Here is a 20,978-nt window from a genome sequence, read left to right as displayed (position 1 = left end):
CCCTGCAAATAATTTTGATTTAGACATTGTTGAGGCACCACAATAAAGTGCATGCTCTAAAACTTTGTAAACAAGTCAGAAGGCACAGCTTTAATGCTCCCCTTATTTTTGTTGGCCTATCACCACACATACACACCAGTGTGTAGACTCACTGAGCTTATATGCAGTTATTTGGGGAAAACACTCCTCTCTGTTGGCCTTATTGCATAAAGCATCTAAAGATGAGGACGGCAATAGCACGGCATTAATATAGTTAAGCTAGGTCTGCTGTCTGTGAGAGCTGATGGAAGTGCGCTGCAGTTTTTATGGCGCTAAAACTTTCCAGAGATCAGGACACAATTCCACGCCTGACTTTTAAATAAACTGTGACAAATTATGTGTACATTAGGTTGGTAAATATTACTTTGACACTTATGTCACTGAGCCATAACCAGGAGTTGAATCAGTCCGAGGTTCTCGGCTGCTTTTTTGTCCATGTGTGGCACCGTTAAGTATGACGAGGATTGGTTGTTTTCATTCAGTGAAGAAGCGTAATCAGGGTGTTGCTTAAGTGATCATATCGATATTGCCTTTAAACACATGCTGTCTGTAATTCTGAATATCTTACATGGATTGTCAGAATCTGTGTGAGATTAAGGCAGGATTGGACACACCTGTTGTGAGTGCAGGCAGGAATGGATGGCACGTGCTATGGCAGCAGGCAGTAATGGTAATTGAGTAGAAGTAACCCACAATGAATTTAAAATGTGTTTCTTACAGCCAAACAGACTTCTGCTCCTTCAGACTTTAATTCTCTTCAGTATCTAATAAACACTGAAATAACTGACTACTAAAGGAAATATTTATATGTGATTATTTTGATTTTATGAACTTTAATATGTTTTATGTTTGATGGTGAATCAGAAAACAAATCAAATATTGAACTCCATAGTGAGTAACCCATTTATGTTTATTTTATTACAGTTATTCTCAATATTTCACTGTAAATACTTATTTCAAACACGTTTTAAATCCCAGCCCACCAGTTATTGACTCTTTTAAAGCTGCTGATGTTTATATTCTGTATAGATTCTGTTGTGTCCATTCATCATCCATTATGAGAGCTTTTTTCCCCTCTATTTTTCATCTCTGCTGGTGTTGTGAAGTTTCATTAACATCCACTGTGTAGCAGCGTCCAATCAGAGAGTGTTATCCATAAAAGAGGGAGTGTCTTTCAGTACGAAGAGTTGCGTGCTCTCATGTGTCTCTGCTTATCGGTCCTTGGTCATCAGTCTTCAGACCTGCTAAGGACCTTTGGGACTGTCCTTAAGATGGCAGGTCTGGTACAACAGAAGACCGAGGACTGATGAAATAAGCGGCTCGTGATACGGCCTAAGTAATTCAGGAATTCAGATCTTGTTTTACTATTTTGGACTAAGGATGAGCAACATGTTCAACAGCCCTTTTGTGGATACACCAGCTGCAGTACAACTCATATGACACCGAGTCAAACCAGCCCAGCACACAGCCAGCTATCATTAAAAACTGCATTCCATATGGAATATTAACTAAATATTTAAAAGTGCCAAATCAGTAAAAATGTAGTAAAATATAATCTTAAATTATGTCATTTAGTCTTTCTTGATTTAGCGAATTTGAGTGCAAATAAGTGCATTTAATCTTCATATCAGCAGTTCCATGTGTACGATTGCTCCTGAGTGTTCTTAGATTTTGTTCTCAGCTAAGAAGAAACCACAGACCATGACTGAATGAAGCCCACTTAGCTGTAATAGGAAGCACTGACACTGTTGGGTTCTCTGAAATTTAGGACCCAAAAAGGGAAACAGATCAAGGCTCTAAGAGATTTATTTAACAACTGGCAGATTAAAGATGAAGGATGTAGAAGAGGTCAGCAGGGACTGAGGACTTGGCAGGGAGAGAAAAATGCTCTTGAAGATCCAGGGAGAAGGGGTCTTTGGACAAGGACAGCAATGATTAGTCAGGATCCAGAGTTTCACCTAAAAGTCCAAAAGTTTCAAAATCTCAGAATTTGAAAGAGTCAAAGACTAGTGTGAGGAGCCGGGTATATACACTGCAGGAGCTTGATGAGTGGATCGTAATCAGGTGTGCAACTTGATTGGCAGCAGCAGTGTGATTAGTTGTCACACACATGCAAACACACAGAATTGGACAGGGACACTGACACAAGGAATGGGTAAACGACTGGAAACAAAAGGACTGGGAACAGGAGTAGAAACAGCTGAGATCATGGCCCAGTCTTACTGTCCATACTCATTGACTTTCAGGTGTGTTCCCATAAAGTCTGGAGGGCCTAGGGCTGCCCCACTGTCAAATTGTATAGTGGGTGAGGGAGCTCTTTGCATTCTCCCTGGGGAATCCCTTCCATAGTGGGAAGAAGTTTTCCTATATCATATACAGCCTTCATCCACCCAGGGAGTAGGCCTAAAGGCGAGTGTTGATTTTGACGTTTTTTAGATTTTAGTATCAAACTTAGTCTTTAGATTAAATGCCTTTCAGTTTTCATCACATTTTAGTCATTTCTACCCTTTATAGTTTTAGTCTAGTTTAGAGGTGGGATTCTGCAGGCACCTTACCATTCAGTTCAATTTCATTTCATAGGGTTATGATTCAATTCTTAATCGATTACTGATGCTTTTTGATGCACTTGGGTGTTTTTACATTTCTGTTATACTCACTGCATCAAACATAATAAAAACATTACATTTGTGTTTAGAAAAAAGAGATCGATTATATTTCCACCATCCTCTAATGGAAGGTGTGTGTGAACTAGAAATTTACAATTGCACTGAACCAAAGGTAGCAGCATCTTTTTCTTGCCGCATATCTGAAATTACAAACATAAAAGTGTCCTTTTTCACAGATGAACAACTGGGAATCTGAATCTTGCTGTTACGGACTGCATGTCAGAGTTTCACCTTTTTGGTCTTGTTATTCCACAGTATTAAATATTTAAACTATTATCGGTGATCGATAATTGGACATTTATAAGTCAATTCAGAATCTTCCACTTCCACACCAGGATGCATCTAAGAATCAATTTTTTTCTTCCATCTCTTGTCTAGTTTTAGTTGATGAAATCTCTAGTTTTGGTCCATTAAAAGTCCTCACATTTTAGTCTTTACTTTTGGACCATGCATTTCTTCTCTTGCCTAAATCTGGTTCTAAATCATGATTGTGTGTTTAATGCACTCTGCCAAACCTGTGCTCTCTGCTTTCTACAGCTGAGAGGCAGAAGACATAGAGATGCATTGTATTTTGACTGATTTACCCACAGTGGAGAAATATCATGTATTTTGAATGTCAACAATGTTCTGGTTATCTCAGCCTTAGTCTTAGTTTAGTCTTTCTTGTGGAAAAAAGGCTGTCCATGAAAATTTTTAGTCATAGTTTTAGCTAACGAAATTAACACTAGTGTGGACCCTTGGGTAAGGTCTCTAAGGCCATTGTTGATCCATCCATCTATTTTCTATACCGCCTATCCCGTTAGGGGTCGCGGGGGGGCTGGAGCCTATCCCAGCTGTCATTGGGCGATAGGCAGGGTACACCCTGGACTGGTCGCCAGTCAATAGCAGGGCTGACATACAGAGATAAACAATCAGGCGAGCTCACACTCACACCTATGGTCAATTTAGAGTCACCAGTTAACCTAACAAGCATGTCTTTGGTGGTGGGAGAAAGCCGGAGTACCCAGAGAGAACCCACGCGTGCACGGGGAGAACATGCAAACTCCGCACAGAAAAGCCCTGACCGGGAAGCAAACCAGGGACCTTCTTGCTGTGAGGCAACAGCGTTAACCCCTGCGCCGCCGTACCACCCACGTGTTGATATTGGTAGTAATTTGATGTTTGTTGCTTTGGCTAAAAGCATCATTGTACGCAACAGGGAAGATGGTAACTGTAGTTCCCACTTGGATTTGCTTTGCTCCACTAAAAAAGATACTTTTTGCCCTTATGACTTATTCTTTCACATGTCTGGTCAGACTGTCTGGTGCATTACCTGTAAAAACATCAATGAAGTCATATTTAACACCTTGTCTTTCTCACTAATGGCTGCATTACACGATATGTCAAAAAGACTTTGGGCAGTAGATGCTTTATTTGTATTCCGTCTTCAGTGAAATGTAGGTTTTACTCAGCAAACCCACTGTATGTGACATCATTAACATCTGCCACTTTACTTCCCTTATCACCACATTCCTTTTCCTATCATCTTCACACCTTCTCTTGACCCTGTGATGTCTATTTATCGAGGTCAAAGGAAAAGTGGGTAGGAAAGGAGGTAATGTTTCAAGCTTTTCAAATGCACCCACAGGCTGAGCATTCAAACACAGCTGTCCCCTTCAATCAGGACCAAATGGCTTCATTCAGAGCCATGACAAACTACCTCCCCTGCTCCCATGTGGATCATCAGTTTCTCTGCTACACACTCGAGCACCAAAGACTTCAATTACTCACTCATGACTACCAGTTGATAGGAAAAGACATAATGATAGGCTCCATACATCTCCACGCTCCTCCCTGGTTATATTTTACCATTTTTGAGATGTCTTATTTATTTACATGTTTGCTATTGTGGTCATATTTGGAGGTGAAGACCCATCCATCTTTGTGTTTCTTAATGACTTGGTGTCAAACAGGCAGCATGAATTGCCTGGAGAGCAGCTGGTGTGTATTGTAATAAGGCCGAGCAATCATATTTCAGAGGCAGTGACTGCATCTTTCATCCTTTTCTGACAGGGTTTGTGTTGTTTTTGTGCACGAGCCATTTTAACATTTGCACAATATGCATAAAAGCCTGTACGAACATGAACAAACAAGTATGGAGGGGGAAACCCAGAACACATCATGTATATACCCACGGCGGCTCTAACAATGTTTGCTCTGCTTAGAGGAACAAACACGGCTACATCATGCTTTAGTTTACATTCCTAGATATTGTAATTGCTCTAATTCAGTTTGGTAATGGCTGCCAGTCTGCTGCGGGTGAAATTACTTTATTTACTCTGCAGAGCGACTGTGACTGCCAGCTTGAGAGGAATCTGATTGGTCTACTGCCAGCAGTGAAAGAGTACAACAGTGAGTCAGACTGTAAATCAGAGCTCAAGATCAATGTGTTCTCTAATCGCCTTTTATTTCCTGTCTTATCATGAGCCCTTAGCTCATTGGCTGCTCTACCTCTTTCCCTATGATGCTAAAGTATCTCAGCAGCATATCACTGACAGCGTAATTGAGTAACGGCTCCTGTAATTGGTGCTTGGAGGACGTAAAACTGGCTGCAAGTGTGTAGTCTGTGTTGATGCATGGTCTGATTATTTGTTAGGGTGGAAGTGGTGATTATTTAGCCCGGCACGGTAAGATCTGGAAATCACACCTGTATGTGTCAGTGTGCTTAATGGACTTTTCTTCTTCCTGTACTTAATCACCAAAGCTGCAGGGAAGATTGTGATGAATAAACTTATCAAGGGTGGTTTGGTTTTATGTGCAGCTTCTGTTTCATTCTCATGGTGTTAAATTTATCTTTCATGAAGTAACTCCTCTCAATATAAGATTAACATACACATAATATATGTCTCAGGCAGCCTAATAAAATCGACACTTCTGCGCCGCTCAGTTAAATACCAAATAGTCATTCATCACTTCATTTCGCTTAAATTTAGCAGGAAACGCCCCTGCAGAGCTTAGCTCCCACAGTTTCTTACTTCTTGAGGGTTTTACCATGTGTTTTTTTTTCCTCTAGGCCTGTCAGTGCTGCAGAAGGTTCTGGATACAGCAGCAGAGAAGAACTGGCAGGTGACCTCAGTCAATGTGGAGACTATGACAGAGGCCTCCTTCTTGAAAGTGTTCCAGGATCTTGACAAGAGAAAGGAGGGACAGATTATCATCGACTGTGAGACCGAGAGGCTCACCGGCATCCTGAAAAAGGTAAGGGGCTTCGCTGTTTGTCTTGTGAAGGGGGATAATGGTTGTGAGTTGCAGTTAGGGATGGTTATGAGCAGTGCTTGAAGCGGAAAAAATAAGCGTGGATATTCCCCTTAAGCACCTGGTGTTAGTATGTCACACAGTCACATAATTTGGCTTGGTGATATGGACAAAAAATCATACCACAGTAAGGTTTTTTTTTTAGCTATATTGCAATACACATGCAATTTTTCTACAAAGAAATAACACCAATGTAGTAATTTCTAGGTCAAAGCCATATGGATCAAATACCAAATGTCACAATGGCACTTTAATTAACTGCTAGCTTTACAGTGACAACATGGACATGAAAAATGAGACTAAAATTAACATCTTATGAGGAACAAAACAAAGTCTAATGCTGAATAATAAAGCTTCTTAAATAAGATAAGACCAATGCTGATTCCCCATTAGACTGAACATTTCAAATCGATTATCTTGTGGACAATAAGCCTGTTGTTAGTTGTTTCTAAAATATCTTTTTGTTGAGCATTAGTTCTGACGTCTCTTTTTTTCCCCAGCTCTTAAACCTATATCAATGGCCCCTACATTTTCTGCTGATTTACAACACTGTCCAAATAAAGGAAAAAAGCCCCAAAACATACCTAAAAATGTAACCATAGCATTAAAATACTAAATAACAAAATAAAGAATACAACAGTATAGACAGTGCCTGTAAAAAAGGTATTCACTCCCTTGGATCCCTTGGATGTTTTACCATTTTATTGAATTTATAAATCAACCATAGTCAATATAATTTGGCTTCTTTGACAAAAAAAAAATGTAAATGTCAAAGTGAAAACAGAGTTCTACAAAGTTTGACTCAGCCACTCCAGAACATTCACCTTTAAATCATTTCTGTGCTGCTGTTTCTGTATGTTTCTGGGTCATTGTCTTGCTGGAAAATAAATCCTCTCCCAAGCCGAAGTTCTTTTGCAGACTGAATGAGATTGTCCCCCTATATTTTGCAGCATTCATTTTACCCTCTACCTTTACAAGCCCTCCAGGGCCGGCTGCTGGAAAGCATTCCCACAGCATGATGCTGCCACCGCTGTGCTTTACAGTGGGAATGGTTTGAATGCGATGTTGTGCAGTGTTTGATGTCCGCCAAACATAGCATCTTGTCTGGTTGGTCTCATCAGACAAAAAAGGTCTTTATTCCACTTGACCATGGAGTCTCCCACATGGCTTTTGGTGGACTTTAGTCCAGATTTAATGAGTTTCTTCAACAGTGGCTTTCTCTTTGCCACTCTCCCATAAAGCTTTTGCTGGTGAAGAACCTGGCCAACAGTTGTATGCAGAGTCTCTCCCATCTCAGCTGCTGAAGCTTGAAGCTTTTCAGAGTAGTCATATGTTTCTTGGCAGCCTCTCTTACTACTGATGGATTAAAATGAACTGATGTTCAGTGCCTTGGAATTTTTTTGTATCCATCCTCTTACTTCTACTTTTCAATAACCTTTTCTTGGAGTGTTCTTTTGTCTTCATGGTGTAATGGTAGCCAGGAATACTGATTAAGCAGGGACTGAAGCTGGAGAATATTTATGCAGTCACTTATTTTACATTACATATTTTTATTTAATTGACATTTCTTTGTAGAAATCGGTTTTCACTTTGACATTAAAGAGGGTTTTTGTATTTCTCATTGTCAAAAAAGCCAAATCATGTTGACCATGATTGATTGACGAAATTAATAAAAGGATACAACATCTAAGGAATACTTTATATAGGCACTCAAGAGTGGCCATCAGTATTCACTAATCCATACACATTCACATGCCACTGACACAGCAGTGGGAGCAATTGGGGGTCAAGTGTTTTTCCAAAGGACACATCAACATGTGACTGCAGGAGCTGGGGATTAAAACAAGAACCTTCCTGGTGAGAGACGACTGACTCTACCTTCTGAGCCACAGTCACTCCCTCATTATGTGAAAGTCTACCGTTAAATGTAAACAGTTGTCTATATTGTTTAGGCAAATTCACCTCAAATTCAAAGAAAAAAACTGTGAGCAGCAGATAAGGTTGGAGCGTTTCTACTCAAGTTGGAAATGTGTAGTCGGGCCACACCATCATGGAGGTTGGGGAGTAGCACATTACAGGGGGAGCTTGGGTAACAGAACTAGAAGCAATAGTGGAGAATAATTGGAGTCTATTTCAAATAGCAGAAGGAGAAAGGAATCTTCTGGTAGCAGTTCAAGCTTCTTTATATAGACATATTGATGTAACTTCCTGTGGAAATATCTGATGTATCACAAGCCCCCAACTAATAATATATAAAATGTAAGATGAGTAATTTTCTGATAAGGTAGACATAAAAGACTGAAAATTCTATATATTACAACCTCATCACATGGTTCAACCTTACTGCATGTTTTGCTAAAAGGCTTCCTTGTTTACTGCTTCTTATTATTAATTAGGTAATTAGCCTGCATGTAAAGGTTAACAGACTTCTTTAGAAGAATGTATTGAACACATTTAACACACGCTTCCAATCAAAGCGTGCATGTTTAATCAGACGAGCAGAGGAGAGAGAAGCAGAGAGGGAGAATGGAGAGACAACACTGAAAAGTGGGGGTTGGTTGGTGGTCTACTGTGGGGGTTTAGTCTCCTGCAGCATCAAGGACAGGAGAGATAAATAGCACAGCATTGGAGCCGGCAGTTCTCCCATGCTAGGATAATCACTTTCTCACCTCTGTACTGTGTAAAGGAAAATGTTCAAGGAATCACAGTTGACTGTTAGCTAAACCCCCTCACCCAAACAGAGATTGTCCAATCACGGCTTAGCAACACGGCATGACAGGTCTGTCAAGCTTTGGATTTCAACGCGAGTTGAAACGCTGTTCATAGGGCTGCTATTATAGTAATCTGCAGGAGTATTTAGTTCAGATGGCGGTGTTCGACTTTTTGAAACCAATAGAAGAGAAAAGGTGTCAGCAATGAGAAATAAGAAGGTAAACATGTCAAGCTTACTTGTTTCTTACTTACAATAGCAACAAAGCGGTACTGACTTATAAAGGGAACATTTTAGAGGCCGGCTACATCCCTGTAGGGAGTTTAATGGGTTTAAGTTAAGGTTAGGTTTAGGGTTAGGGGACATTAGAATGACAAATTTACAGCATTGAAAAGATTCTTAGATTGCTTGGTTTAGAGGGAAAGGTTAGCAACTATGCCCTGCTGGCATAAAGAGACCATATGTTCCAATTTGAATGGGACTGTCTGAAAAGGAAGTTTTGAGCTCTGCCAGTACTAAAAACCCATGCTGTAGGTCCTTACTGAACAAATGATAATCTGGCTAACTTTCAGCCCAAAACACTGTAGATTTGGCCCATAGACTGTAGAAAGAATTGGACGAACCCCGTGTGACGTCAATCATCTGCTTACAATAGGCGGACTTAAACGGCTCTTGAAGCCAATCCATGGAGGCTTCCATATTGAAATCGTGATCTCAACCAAACTTTGGATCAACCTAACCGTCCGCATAATCAGTGCGACTTCCTGTCAGCCTTCTAGCTAGCATTCTGGTTGACAGAAACGGAGCCTCTGCCTGCCGAGCTATCTGTCAATCAAATGAGACGCGCCAATCAGCTTTCATCCTAAATACAATCCAAACAATCGTGGTACAAAAAAATTCACCCCCCGTACAGTGGGAGCACAATAAGACACTAGCTAATGAGACAGGTCTGGTGTTTTGAACCAGGCTGTAAACCAGTTTATTTTGTGTGTCAAAACCGGCTGTTTACCAGATGGGACTTCCGGTGTTCCTGCAGCCAGCCTCAAGTGGACACCCGTGGTATTGCAATTTTTTTGCACTTCTGCATTGGCTTTATTTTTCAGGACCGGAGGTTGCCTCTTGATTTAGCCTCGCTTTTAGCTCTATGGTGTTTTGTGCCCTCAACTTTTCTTGGAAGGCAGCAGCTTCCTGGATGGCACATCCCACCCTCCAACCGCCATCCAATCAGGTGAAGTCATGAGCTTAACTTATCCAATCACCAGTCAGCATTGTATTGAGAAGCTTGCCGTTTCCCCACACAACTATGCTAGCCTGCTTGCTAGCTTTTGTATTAGTTTGTTAGTATTAGCGACACTAAGTCAAATCTGAATAATCTCATAGGTTAAAACAAAAAGCACAACGTAAACCCAAATAAGTTACCAGAACGTACAAATTTTGAGGAAATGGATTGCCTCAAAACTTTAAAGTTTATAAACTTAAAAGTCAAAACTTTTGTGTGCGCAGGTGCAATGGATCGCGTACAGACCAGTAGGGTGTCAGAATGGTATTATCTTTATACTTTTCATCCAACCACAATCAAATTAACTCTATCCGGATGGTGCGACTTATCTGGATAGGTTTTTGGGGGTTTTATTTGTGGGTTTTTTTAACTATGACAAGCTGGAATGAAATAGGAGTAATGAGGCTATTTTTAAAATGTAAGGAGTAGAGAGTACAGATTATTGCTTGAACATGTAAGGAGTAGAAGTAAAAAGTAGGCTGAAAACTAATTACTCCAGAAAAGTATAGATACCCAAAATTTCTACTTAAGTAAGGTAACAAAGTATTTGTACTTAGTTACTTGACACTGCTGATGTCACTCACTGACGACAGAGATTCTCACAGGCTGGTAGTGAACTGGACTTGTGTCGTGGTTTCTGTAACGAGGGCCACTGCAGCATCTTTAAGCTTTGGCTAGACAGGCTCCTTCTGAAATGAATGGCAGAGACACCAGTCATAAACCAGTCATTTTTTTCTATGAATATACGAATTCAATTTTGTTCTTTCTGACATAATAGTTTTTTAAATTAAAGCATTTTTGTTATTGTTGACTAATCATCTCTCAAGATCATTTAGGTACTGCTGCTCCAGCGTAAAGCTTATATGGAGTTATGTTTGGAAGTTTTTAGATTTCTAATTAAACTGATTTGGGTTTTGTTCAGAACAGACTAGACATTTTTTTGAATTTAGCCTTTATCTATCCAGGTTAGTCTTGTTAAAATCAAATATATTTATACCAGAGACTCAGGTTTCACTGAGAGATGAAAAACAGAAGATCAATGAACTGCAGACAGGAATCAGCTGACTTACCAGAGTATATAAGTGGCAGGAGGTAAAGTGATGCTAAGCTCAAAAACATACACAGAAAATGTATAACTAAACTTCTTATTGCTTTGAACAAAACACAAATACAGTTCATTTGTAGTTAGGTGAAAGAAAACCAACCAATCCTTTCCAAAGATATCAGACTGTATGGAAAGACTCAACGAGTATAAATCTAAAAAGGTTAATATTTTTATAGGCCGTTCACCTTGTACACAGTGATACTGTAAATTATTCAAGGAGACTCACTGTGCAGGTGCTGAAAAATCCAGAGACTTCCTCACGCAGAAACACTGGAAGGGAGTGGAGAACAGTGGTACACCTGGTGTCGGTGTCATTGAATTCCTATCAAGATAAAAACAGAGGTGTATATACTGTAAAGTTTACTGAAAAGCTGATTATAACGGGCCAGTTAAAATACACGTTCAAAACCTTTTCACATATTTAATGCAATCAGAAGAAAATCACTGAGTCCGTGAAATGGTACACAAGGTCAACTTTTGAAATGCAAAATATACTATTCACCTGTTAATCATGAACTTAAAATTGCAGCCAAAGCATCTGCTGTCTTCCCTGTCTTGGGTGCCTCTGCCTGAATAAGATTATTAGTTGAGGAAGATGGCGGTCAGCTCAGCTTAGAATGTGCACTGAGATTTAAAGCAGAAGACAACGCAGCAACATCAGTCAGTTCAACTCTGAGGGTCTTTTACACTCCTATAAAGCTGCAAAAAGCCACTAGATAAGTAACAACCACAACTTTTACTTTAAACCACTCAGAATGTGCCGAATGTTAAAGGGATAGTTCACTCAAAAAAGTAAATGCAGTCTCTTTGTTCACATTCAAATGGATTTGGGGGGTGGGGAGTAACCAAACACTTTTTGTGTTTCAGGGGCAAACGTTTTGTAATTATTCCCTGTACAGTTGAAGCAAATAGTGACCAAGATTGTGAGCAAAGCAACCTCTTCAACCGATTTGACTCGCTAATAGCCCAATCAGCTAGGTAGCTACAGTTGATTTAGTACACTCAAGAGAGCAATCATTCCTTTTGCCACATTTATTGTGTGCTTGAATAAGAAATAGGAATAATCTAATCAAGGGGTACTGTTTTGAGTTTGCATTTAGTGGCTTTTTCATTAATGGTTTTGGCATGAAATGGTACATTTACCACATGTAAGAATAAAGTCTGACAGGCAACAGTATCAAAGGAGGAGGGGCTGGAGAAAATTAATGACATTCACAAAATCAGTTTAGACACCTGGAACCCCTTTATCAATGCAGGTGGGTGTACAGGCAGAAATATTCATCCATCAGTCATATTTGTATTGTTTTTCTGTGTTCTGTCATTTCTGTGATTTATGATCTTTCTGTCAGACGTCTAAACATACATTTTTTTCAGTAAATTGTTTAAAAAAAAATGGCACACAGGTGCACTGTAATGATGCTCACACTACACACACAAAGAGACAGCCCCATCTGTATGTGTAAGCTATGGCTCCTCGCTGTGAATGTTATTGATGGCCTAGTGTCTACAGTTAAGGTTATTGCATCAGTTCTCACCACTTTACAGGAGCCGAGCCAGAGAATTTCTCCACTCAGACGTCCACCATCAATCATCTGCATCTGCTCCGTGCCTCCACACTGCCCTGCATACGCACCCAAACAGCGGTGTAAAAAACACACAAATACACTTCTGCCTCCTCTGCCCTTTGCACTCACCCATGTGTTCATCTCATTCATCTCATACGGTACAGAGATTCTACTACGATAATGTCACAGCCAGTATCCTGAGGGTGACTTCTTGTATAAACTGAATATTGATGTGGACTCAGGGGAACGTTCATAGCGACAGAAGAGCTACCTCAAAAACCTTTCAGAGCATTTTCCTCCAACACAGAGACAAAAAGTGACCCGCTCTCTTGGGGATGAACTCTGAATGACTCTTCAAATCTGCATGCATTATAGAAAACACACAGGCATCCAAGACATTCCCATCTGACGGCCTATTGTGGCAGTAATATGCGTGTTTCCCCAACCCACGTTGGGTGCATTGGTGTCAGTGCTGTGTCTCTCCTGCTTGTTTTTCCTTGCCCCAGGCTTGGCTGCAGGGCCCTCCTTGGGGCTGGGGTCACCATTAATAACAAATGCCACCTTCTGCCATGACCTACAGCATCATTAGACACACAAACAAATGAGAGCACTCCCACCAGTTACACAAAAGGGAAAATGCTCAGAGAGGAAGAGGGGGAACAATGTGTGAGGCCATGCATAGACCTCTGAACGAGCCTCTTATCCGCTGTACTAGAGGTTATTAATTGGATCAACCAATGCTCTGAATAAGGTCTACCAACTCTGCTTCAATTTATGTGACCTCCCACTTTACTGGAATAAAAATGTTATTGCACAACACCATTATAGAAGCAGACATTAGTCATTAATTAGAGAGAATTCCTTTCTGGGGACCATATGTACTTAAAAATGTCCGTCAATGTGGTCCCCAATTAGCCCACGCTTTTTCTTAACAGACCACTAATGCCACGACAATACACCTCTCACTGTGTTGTTCAGACATCCCCCCTACCCTAGTGCTGAGCTAACCTGTGACGCCATCAGGTAAAGAATGACAGCAGCACCCACAGGAGAGGGATGAAAGAGGGTCTTGTGCACAGTTCAGCACTGAAAGCCTTCATTATTTGTTGGTATTGTTGGATCACTGTGGAGCTCCAGGAAGCTAGATTTTAAAAATTCTTGAAGTATTGGATCAAAGATCATATCAGCTCAAAGAGGAATGAAATGAAAGTGGAAGTAAGAGGAGAAGCAGGGAGGGAGATGTGTTAAATACAGATTCACAAGTAGCCAAAACCTCTCCAAATATAGCAGTATAACATGCAATGTAACATCCTGTGCTGACAAGACAGGCTCTTGGACCAATTTTAACTAAACAGGAAGTCTGCAGTTTAACATTAAAGGTCAAAAGCAATGTGTTTTTTAAGCAGCAACCTGCAGAAGTGCAAATAGCAGAAGTATCTCAAGAGCCTTGGTTCTCCCACATTGTAGGTTGGAACCCAAAAGTGTGTTGTGGAGCCCTTTTCAGGGCGTCGCAAGTGTGCTTGGCAAAACACACACGGCAAAAATCTATGATATGCTTTTATTTTGAAAGATGTGCCTCCATCTCTTAGTCCTGTCACATTTTTAAAATTAAACTCTCCAATATTTGCACCATATCCAAAGACTGACCAAACACTTTTAGGAAAATTTCTAAAAATATAAAGAGGACATATTTTACCCCTTTAAGAGAAGTTGATGTTGGTCTCAGAGGGCCCTAAAACATGCCTGTGAAGTTTGTTGCTGAAAAAACACTCCAGTATTGGGCCTTTGCATGGTTAAAAACCTCTCTATTTCAGCCCAACTCAGAACGAGCTGTTTCTGTGTCTGTGGCTTTAAATGTTACTGAGCTGTTTGACTCCACCCCTAACCACGCCACTCTCAGGAAATGAATGTGGCTTAATGGATGTGTAGCTGGCAGCTGAGAGGAAGATCAGGAGAGAAAGGGCAGAACTTTCTTCCAAGGGCCAGCCAAGGGAGGGCCAACCAAACCTGGGGGCGGTGCTAACTCCCAACATGACATCATGAAGGGGAAATCTGAGGATGGCTTGATTTAGCAACCATTTTCTGAAAGGGGGGGAGTAGGGAGCGGATTTTTCTGGTACTTGAGGGTATTGTGTACAGGTCAGGGACACATATTTTTGTTAAAAAAGCTTGAAAAAGTGATTTTTGCATAATATGTCTCCTTTAAGGCAAATTCTCTATCATCTCAAAGGAAATTCCATTAATATTTCCCAGCAAATTCCAAAAGCTTTCATGTGTTTACACTGAGAGACTTCTGTCTAGCCACTCTACCATAACCCCATATTGGTGGACGGCTGCAGGGATGCCTGTCCTTCTGGAGCTTTGTTCCATCTCCACACAGGATCTCTGGATGGAGTGACCAACGGGTTCTTGGTCACCTCTCTTATGAAGGACCTTCTCCCCTGATTACTTTGTTTGACTGGTCAACCAGCTCTTGGAAGAGTCCTGGTTGTGCCTTACTTCTTCCTTTGGAGAATTATGGAGTTCACTGTGCTCTTGGGAACCTCCAGTACAGCAGAATTTCAGTAGAGAATGGAATGCAGCTGAGCTAAATTTCAGTTGTTTCTCCAAAAGGGCTGAATAGTTACATCAATGTGATATTTCAGTTTTTTTCAGTTTTTTAATAAACTTACAAAAAATGATAAAATTATGTTTTTATGTTGACATTATGGGGTACTGAGTGTAGATTAATGGAGAAATTTTGTTTTTTCAACTGTAGCGTTGGCTGCAACATGACAAAATTGAAAAAAATCCAAGAGCAGTTAACATCTTCATCAACAGATGATTTAGGAAATTATTATCACAAAGCTTCTATGTTGACCTTTATCATAAGTCTGTAATAGCAGGTGATTAAGGTGTTAATATGCTGACTGTTTATTCTGCCATTGTCGCTGGCCTGCGTTAAGCCACTCGCCTTTCATAATGTCGCCTGTCTACTGCATTATTTCCTATCGACCTACTTTGTGTCTTTCTTCCACAAGGTCAAGTACTGTACACTGTACCAGACACGCTGCTGGGAGACTGTCAAAACATCTCTGTGTTGTAAACACACACATAAAGCTGCCTTGTGTTTGTGTATCACAGACATTTTATTCTCTATCTCCCTCGTGTCCTTGTCTTTCAGATTGTTGAACACGGCAAGAATGCAAAGAGCTACCACTACATCCTGGCTAACCTGGTAAGGAATCATTCATGTATCGCTTCCCCTCGATGCGTACTGTGTTTCCTTGATTTTTTCTGCGCTCTTTTACAGCTTGATTAAACTTGCATGAGAATTTAATTTTGGCTTTTAACAGGATTTCTGTGCCAGTTTAATAGACTTGAATGTTCAGAATACTTTGGCCTAAAACTATCTACTTTTATGCGTTTTATATTCTCTCATCCCATTTCCTCTTCAGCTACATCATATATTTGCTCGCTGTGCTGTCAAACCTGCAGACATAACAACAGACTTGATGTAAAAAGCACAGACAAGCTCCGACAGACAGAAATCACTGTGTACTGATGGTGACAGAAAAAGGTCAGACAGCCAATGTATGCAAGCCTATATCCATTAGTGCTCTTTGTCTGCTGCTATTTTCTCTCCGCTAATGGTATGTAGACCCCCAGAGCACTGATCAAACTTGTGAAAATCAACCAAATGAAGAGAAAATTGACATCAGCAGAAGCTGCAACAATCACAGCATTAATATGCAGCTGCTGGCTTGAACAATTTCTCACCGCTGATTGGCTCAATCTCTCTTGTCTCGCCAGTTTGCCAGATTTAATTTATAATGATAAGACTCGGACGGTAACAACAGCTGATAGGCAAAGTGGTCATTTATTATGGGCCCATTAAAGCTTTGCACAAAAATTACTTTTTCTGTGTCCTTGTGCACTTGCAGAAATTTCCAAATTCGCTTTTTTTGTGTGTGTGGATCTGCAGAGGAGTGTGTGGGTGAATGTGAAAAACAGCAAGTTTGAAAAACTGAACAAGAGTTGCAACTAAAATGTGGTTGAAAATGTCGGAAATACCCCCACCCCCCCTTTCCATGTCCAGTGTTAGCAAAGGCTGGTTTCTATAGTAACCTCCTCAGCTGACTGCACTGCATTAGCTCATACATGGAGCAGAAAAAAGACATAACTCTGTCTGTTCAGCCAAGAAATATGGACACCTGGCAACGCACACGGGTACATTAGGGGTGAGAGGAGGGAGGGGTTTACTAATATAGCCCTTTTTTTTACTTAGGCCAGCCTTTATTATGTTACCAGTCAGCCTGACATCCTTCTCTTGAAGCAGAAAGCTTTTTTAACAGGCAGCCACTTTAAATGAGCTCCTTTGACTTTAGCAAATGCATCAGTGAAGCTAACAAGTGTAATTTTGTGAGGCTATACACTTGTGGCCGAGAGAGAGAAAGCTTCAAAAGACATGAAAGAGCAGGAAAGACAGGAAAAGGATAGAAAGGTGTGCGTTGTCAGACTGATTTTTGGTGAGCGGGAGACACTCCAGAGAGGCACCTTTTCTTCTCATCAGTCAAAAGTTTGGGCTTTAATCTTTGACAAAACACAGACAAATCTTCTCTTCTGCTCTGTCTCCACTCCCACCCATTCCCACTTGTCTGCCTCTTCCTCTCCCCACGCTGACAGGCTGCCTGCTGAGAGGCTGAATCCGTCTCTCCCACTCACTGCCTTTCTCTGTCTCTGAAAAACAGCCTTCTCCACGTAATAGTCAGGGGAAAAAATACAAGTAGTAGATGCCATTACAGTAAATCGCTTCTTTCTTCATCTTACTCTACCTCAGGCAGTCCTGCTATTGTTCAGAGAAGCCCATAAGGTTTTGATCCTGCCATTGTTAACAATAGCCTGTGAGGACTCTGTCTATTACAGATTAGCTTTGGACCCATGAAATTAGTTTTTCTTTCTCGATTCTCCAGCCCCTCAGGAACGACAAAGATGAGTTCTGCACAATTTGAAAGTACTTTCTAAGTGAGAAGGAAGGATTTGTCACTTTCATTATGCCATTAACCCTTCAACTTTTTATCGGAAAGTTTAAAACGCTGACTACAATAAATGGGCTCTGCACAATGACCCTCGAATGCCAGATGCCCATTTGTTTGCAACCTTTTCAGCTTGTAGCCCTTTGTAAACAGACAGGGTATTGCAACCTCTGGTCATTTGTTGCATTTTTCTTGCACAGACACATGGTAAACACCTGTATATTTTATCTAGAAATCCCTGGTTGGATGTTCACCATCTTAATTATTAGCCCCTCCATTGTTAGCCTAGTCCAGTGGAGGCTTACTGCTAGCTCTAGCCAGGTCTCCCCTTGCTAAGCTCTCTTTCTCTCCTCAGTATCTTTTGTGTAACCTTTACAGTTTCAAGTGTCATGTTGTGGATAGGAAAAGCAATCTTGTTGTAGTTGGACTCATGGTACAGTAGGTAGAAGCGGGAGGTAGAGTGCCAGCCAAATCCAGCAGTCTTGAGTGCAAGCCTCAGTAAGTGCATCTAACCCTAGCCCTTCTAAGCTCTGCCTCCCTTACCCTCTTGCTAAGCCCCGGTCTGTTAAAGGTGTACTTATGTTTGTTGCAAAGTTAGGTAGAAGGGGGCAATAGAGCCTCAGCCCAGTCCAGCAGAGTGAATGCTTACCCAAGTCAGGGCATTTCAACATAGCTCTGCCTCCCCCAACCTCTTGTGGAGCCGGGTCTTTTGAAGGTGTTATTAGGGGTCGGGCTAGGGTAAGTAGAAGGGGGAAGTAACGTTGTTTGGCCATGTTGTAGGGTCGGTAAGAAAAGAATGTCTCTGTGTTGGCATGGTGGGCGGTGACTCTGGGATGCTGGAGATCCCTGTTTAGCCCTCTGGAGGTGTTGTGGGACTAATTTGACACCGATGTAGGGGGTCTCCCACTTCACACAAGTATCTTGTGTTTACTTCAAATGAAAATGTCATTGTTTTTTTAAGTATTTCCCAAGTGCTAGACAGAGCAAGGAATTGCTTTTCCAAACATCCTAGTTTTATCCTTAATGTTTACATTACTTTGTCTGGTGTTTTGAGAAAGCATCACGGCAAAAACAAAAAAATCCGTTTAGACTTGAGAAAAATTGTTTATGCTCACATAGCGGGAGGAGACACAAAGTTGTCACAGCGTTTCCGAGTGTCAAAAACTGGAGTGAGATGTTTCATCAAGAAATTGGAAAGGAGACGTACGGTGCAGAACAAGTCTGACGGAGGCAGGAAGAGAAAGGTTTCACAGACTGTGGAAAGAAAACTAGGGAGAGATGTGTCTTAAGACCCCAGAACACTAGTGAATGGTTTAGTCAAGTCAGGAATTGTAATTGCAAAGAAGACAATCACTAGAGACCTGCACAGGAATGGACTGTGAGGTTGCAAAAACAAGAAAAACTTCTACTGAAGTATGCTAAGGACGACCTGGAGAAAGATTATTCATACTGGAAGCCTGTCTTTTGGTTATATGAGGCCAAACTAGAGCTTTGGCCATGAAAACGCTGCTTATGTTTGGAGAAAGAGGGGAGAGGTGTATGACCAAAAGAACAAAGTACCCATAGTATTATGGGAGTATTATGATGTGGGGATGCTTCAGTTGTCTGGAAGTGAGAATAAAGATGTTCAGAATCATGAAGAAAGAAGGATATGTGAAGATTTTGAAAGAAAACCTCAAGCAGTCGGCAGCAAAACTGCTTTGTCTTCCAGCATGACAATGACCCAAAACATACTTCAGTCCTGGTTAAGAACTGCCTTCAGAAGACCAAAGTGAACATTATTAACTGGCCTGCACAAAGCCCTGACTTAAATCCCATTGAAAATCTCAAGAACTGAAGACCAAGGTCCATGCCAGAAGACCATCAAATCTGAAGGAGCTTGAGAGACTGGCTGAAGAAGATTGGGCTGGGATTCTTCAGGAGATGGGTCGGAGACTTGTTGAAAAACCATGACAAACAACCTCAGGCTGTTATCCAGCAAAAAGGAGACACAACTGACTATTTGCATCAGGAAAGGCTGATGATTTTAAACCTGGTGGTTTTGGGTTGTAAAATAATTTTGTTTCTGTGTGCAAAGTAGAATAATGTATTCAAAATAAAACTAGGATGTTTGGAAAGCTGTGTTAAAAAAAAATCCTTTCACTGTTGAACAGCAATTGGGAAAAAAATTTGAAATGAAATTTTCATATTGGGGTCATTATTTTCTCATTCGTATGTTGAACGGGACCACCGGACCCTTCCAAACTCATTCCATAGACGGTTTAATGCTTCATGTCATGCAGCTTTTCTCTGAAACTAGAATATCCACTTTAAGCTTTCATACTCCAGAAATGTGGATAAATTATTTACACAGTCTCAAGATGGACACTCTTATTTCTCTGGGACAATTTAAAACAATAATTTCAAACCACTTCACCAGCGTGTGTAATTGTTTCGACTAATTGGCATCCTGTCTTGGCTTGTTTTAATTTTGTGTCTGAACATTAGTGCAAATCAGGCACACTGACACTTAAAAAAAGGCTGACTGCATTTAAAAAAAGAAAATAATAATAACTAACTACGGGCACATACAAAAATTGAATTTTGCCCACAAGTCCAGTAGAATATTAATTCAAATCTATTTCTTCATAAAAGGTTTGGTGCCTCGTCAGTATTTTATTCCTGCTTTTCCCCCTCAGGACCCCTCTACAACCTCCTTAATGAGAAATCATGACCCTAATTTCAGAAAAGTTTTATTCACACAAATGTGTCTAATGAGAAATGTTGCAAATTGGAGGGATAAAGAATGAGCAGAGAGAAGGAGTGTTACAAGTTCCCAACCAAACAGTGATACAGAAGAAAAAATTATGTCATTTTCTGACTGTTTCTAAGTAATTTCTCTGTAAATAACTTATAAACACATCGGCACAAACATGCAGGAAGGTGAAAGGTTTGTTTGACAGTGTTTGTGTTTTGCTACAGTTTCTGTTACGGCCTCTACTGCAGCTCCCTATTTATCAGGCAATCGGCAAACACTACTAATAGTACTAAGTCCCTTTATCATCTCATGGAAAAGGAACTTTCTTGGGATACCTACATTTTTCTTTTCATCCCAACCTGCAGGCTTAATTTTAGTTTATTAGATGCTGTCAGTATAAATGTTCATAAATTACAGTTGTTTTTAAAAAAGATATTTACAGTACAACATGAGATTAAAAGAATTAAGTATGCTGCTTAAGGCTTATTATGTTTATTTTAAGTTCATTTTGAGTATCAAGAGGGAGCAGTCATAACACTGTCACTAATAAGGTTGATCTAGACATAAC

General features: G+C 40.6%; 1 protein-coding gene across 2 annotated transcripts in view; it reads left to right on the top strand.

Annotated features, from left to right (window-relative positions):
• gria1a (glutamate receptor, ionotropic, AMPA 1a) overlaps positions 1-20,978 on the top strand; it is a 151,713-nt gene that overhangs the window by 52,068 nt on the left and 78,667 nt on the right. For both annotated transcript variants that reach the window (XM_041797483.1, XM_041797484.1), the window contains exons 4-5: positions 5,758-5,942; positions 15,822-15,875. In XM_041797483.1, the coding sequence (XP_041653417.1) occupies positions 5,758-5,942; positions 15,822-15,875 (239 nt within the window). The remainder of the gene's footprint in view (positions 1-5,757; positions 5,943-15,821; positions 15,876-20,978) is intronic.

This window comes from Cheilinus undulatus, linkage group 10 (assembly GCF_018320785.1).
Source record: "Cheilinus undulatus linkage group 10, ASM1832078v1, whole genome shotgun sequence".
In the NCBI taxonomy this organism is placed as follows: Eukaryota; Metazoa; Chordata; class Actinopteri; order Labriformes; family Labridae; genus Cheilinus; species Cheilinus undulatus.
The sequence above is the reverse complement of the archived record's forward strand: the minus strand, read 5'-3'. Positions and strand labels throughout refer to the sequence as shown.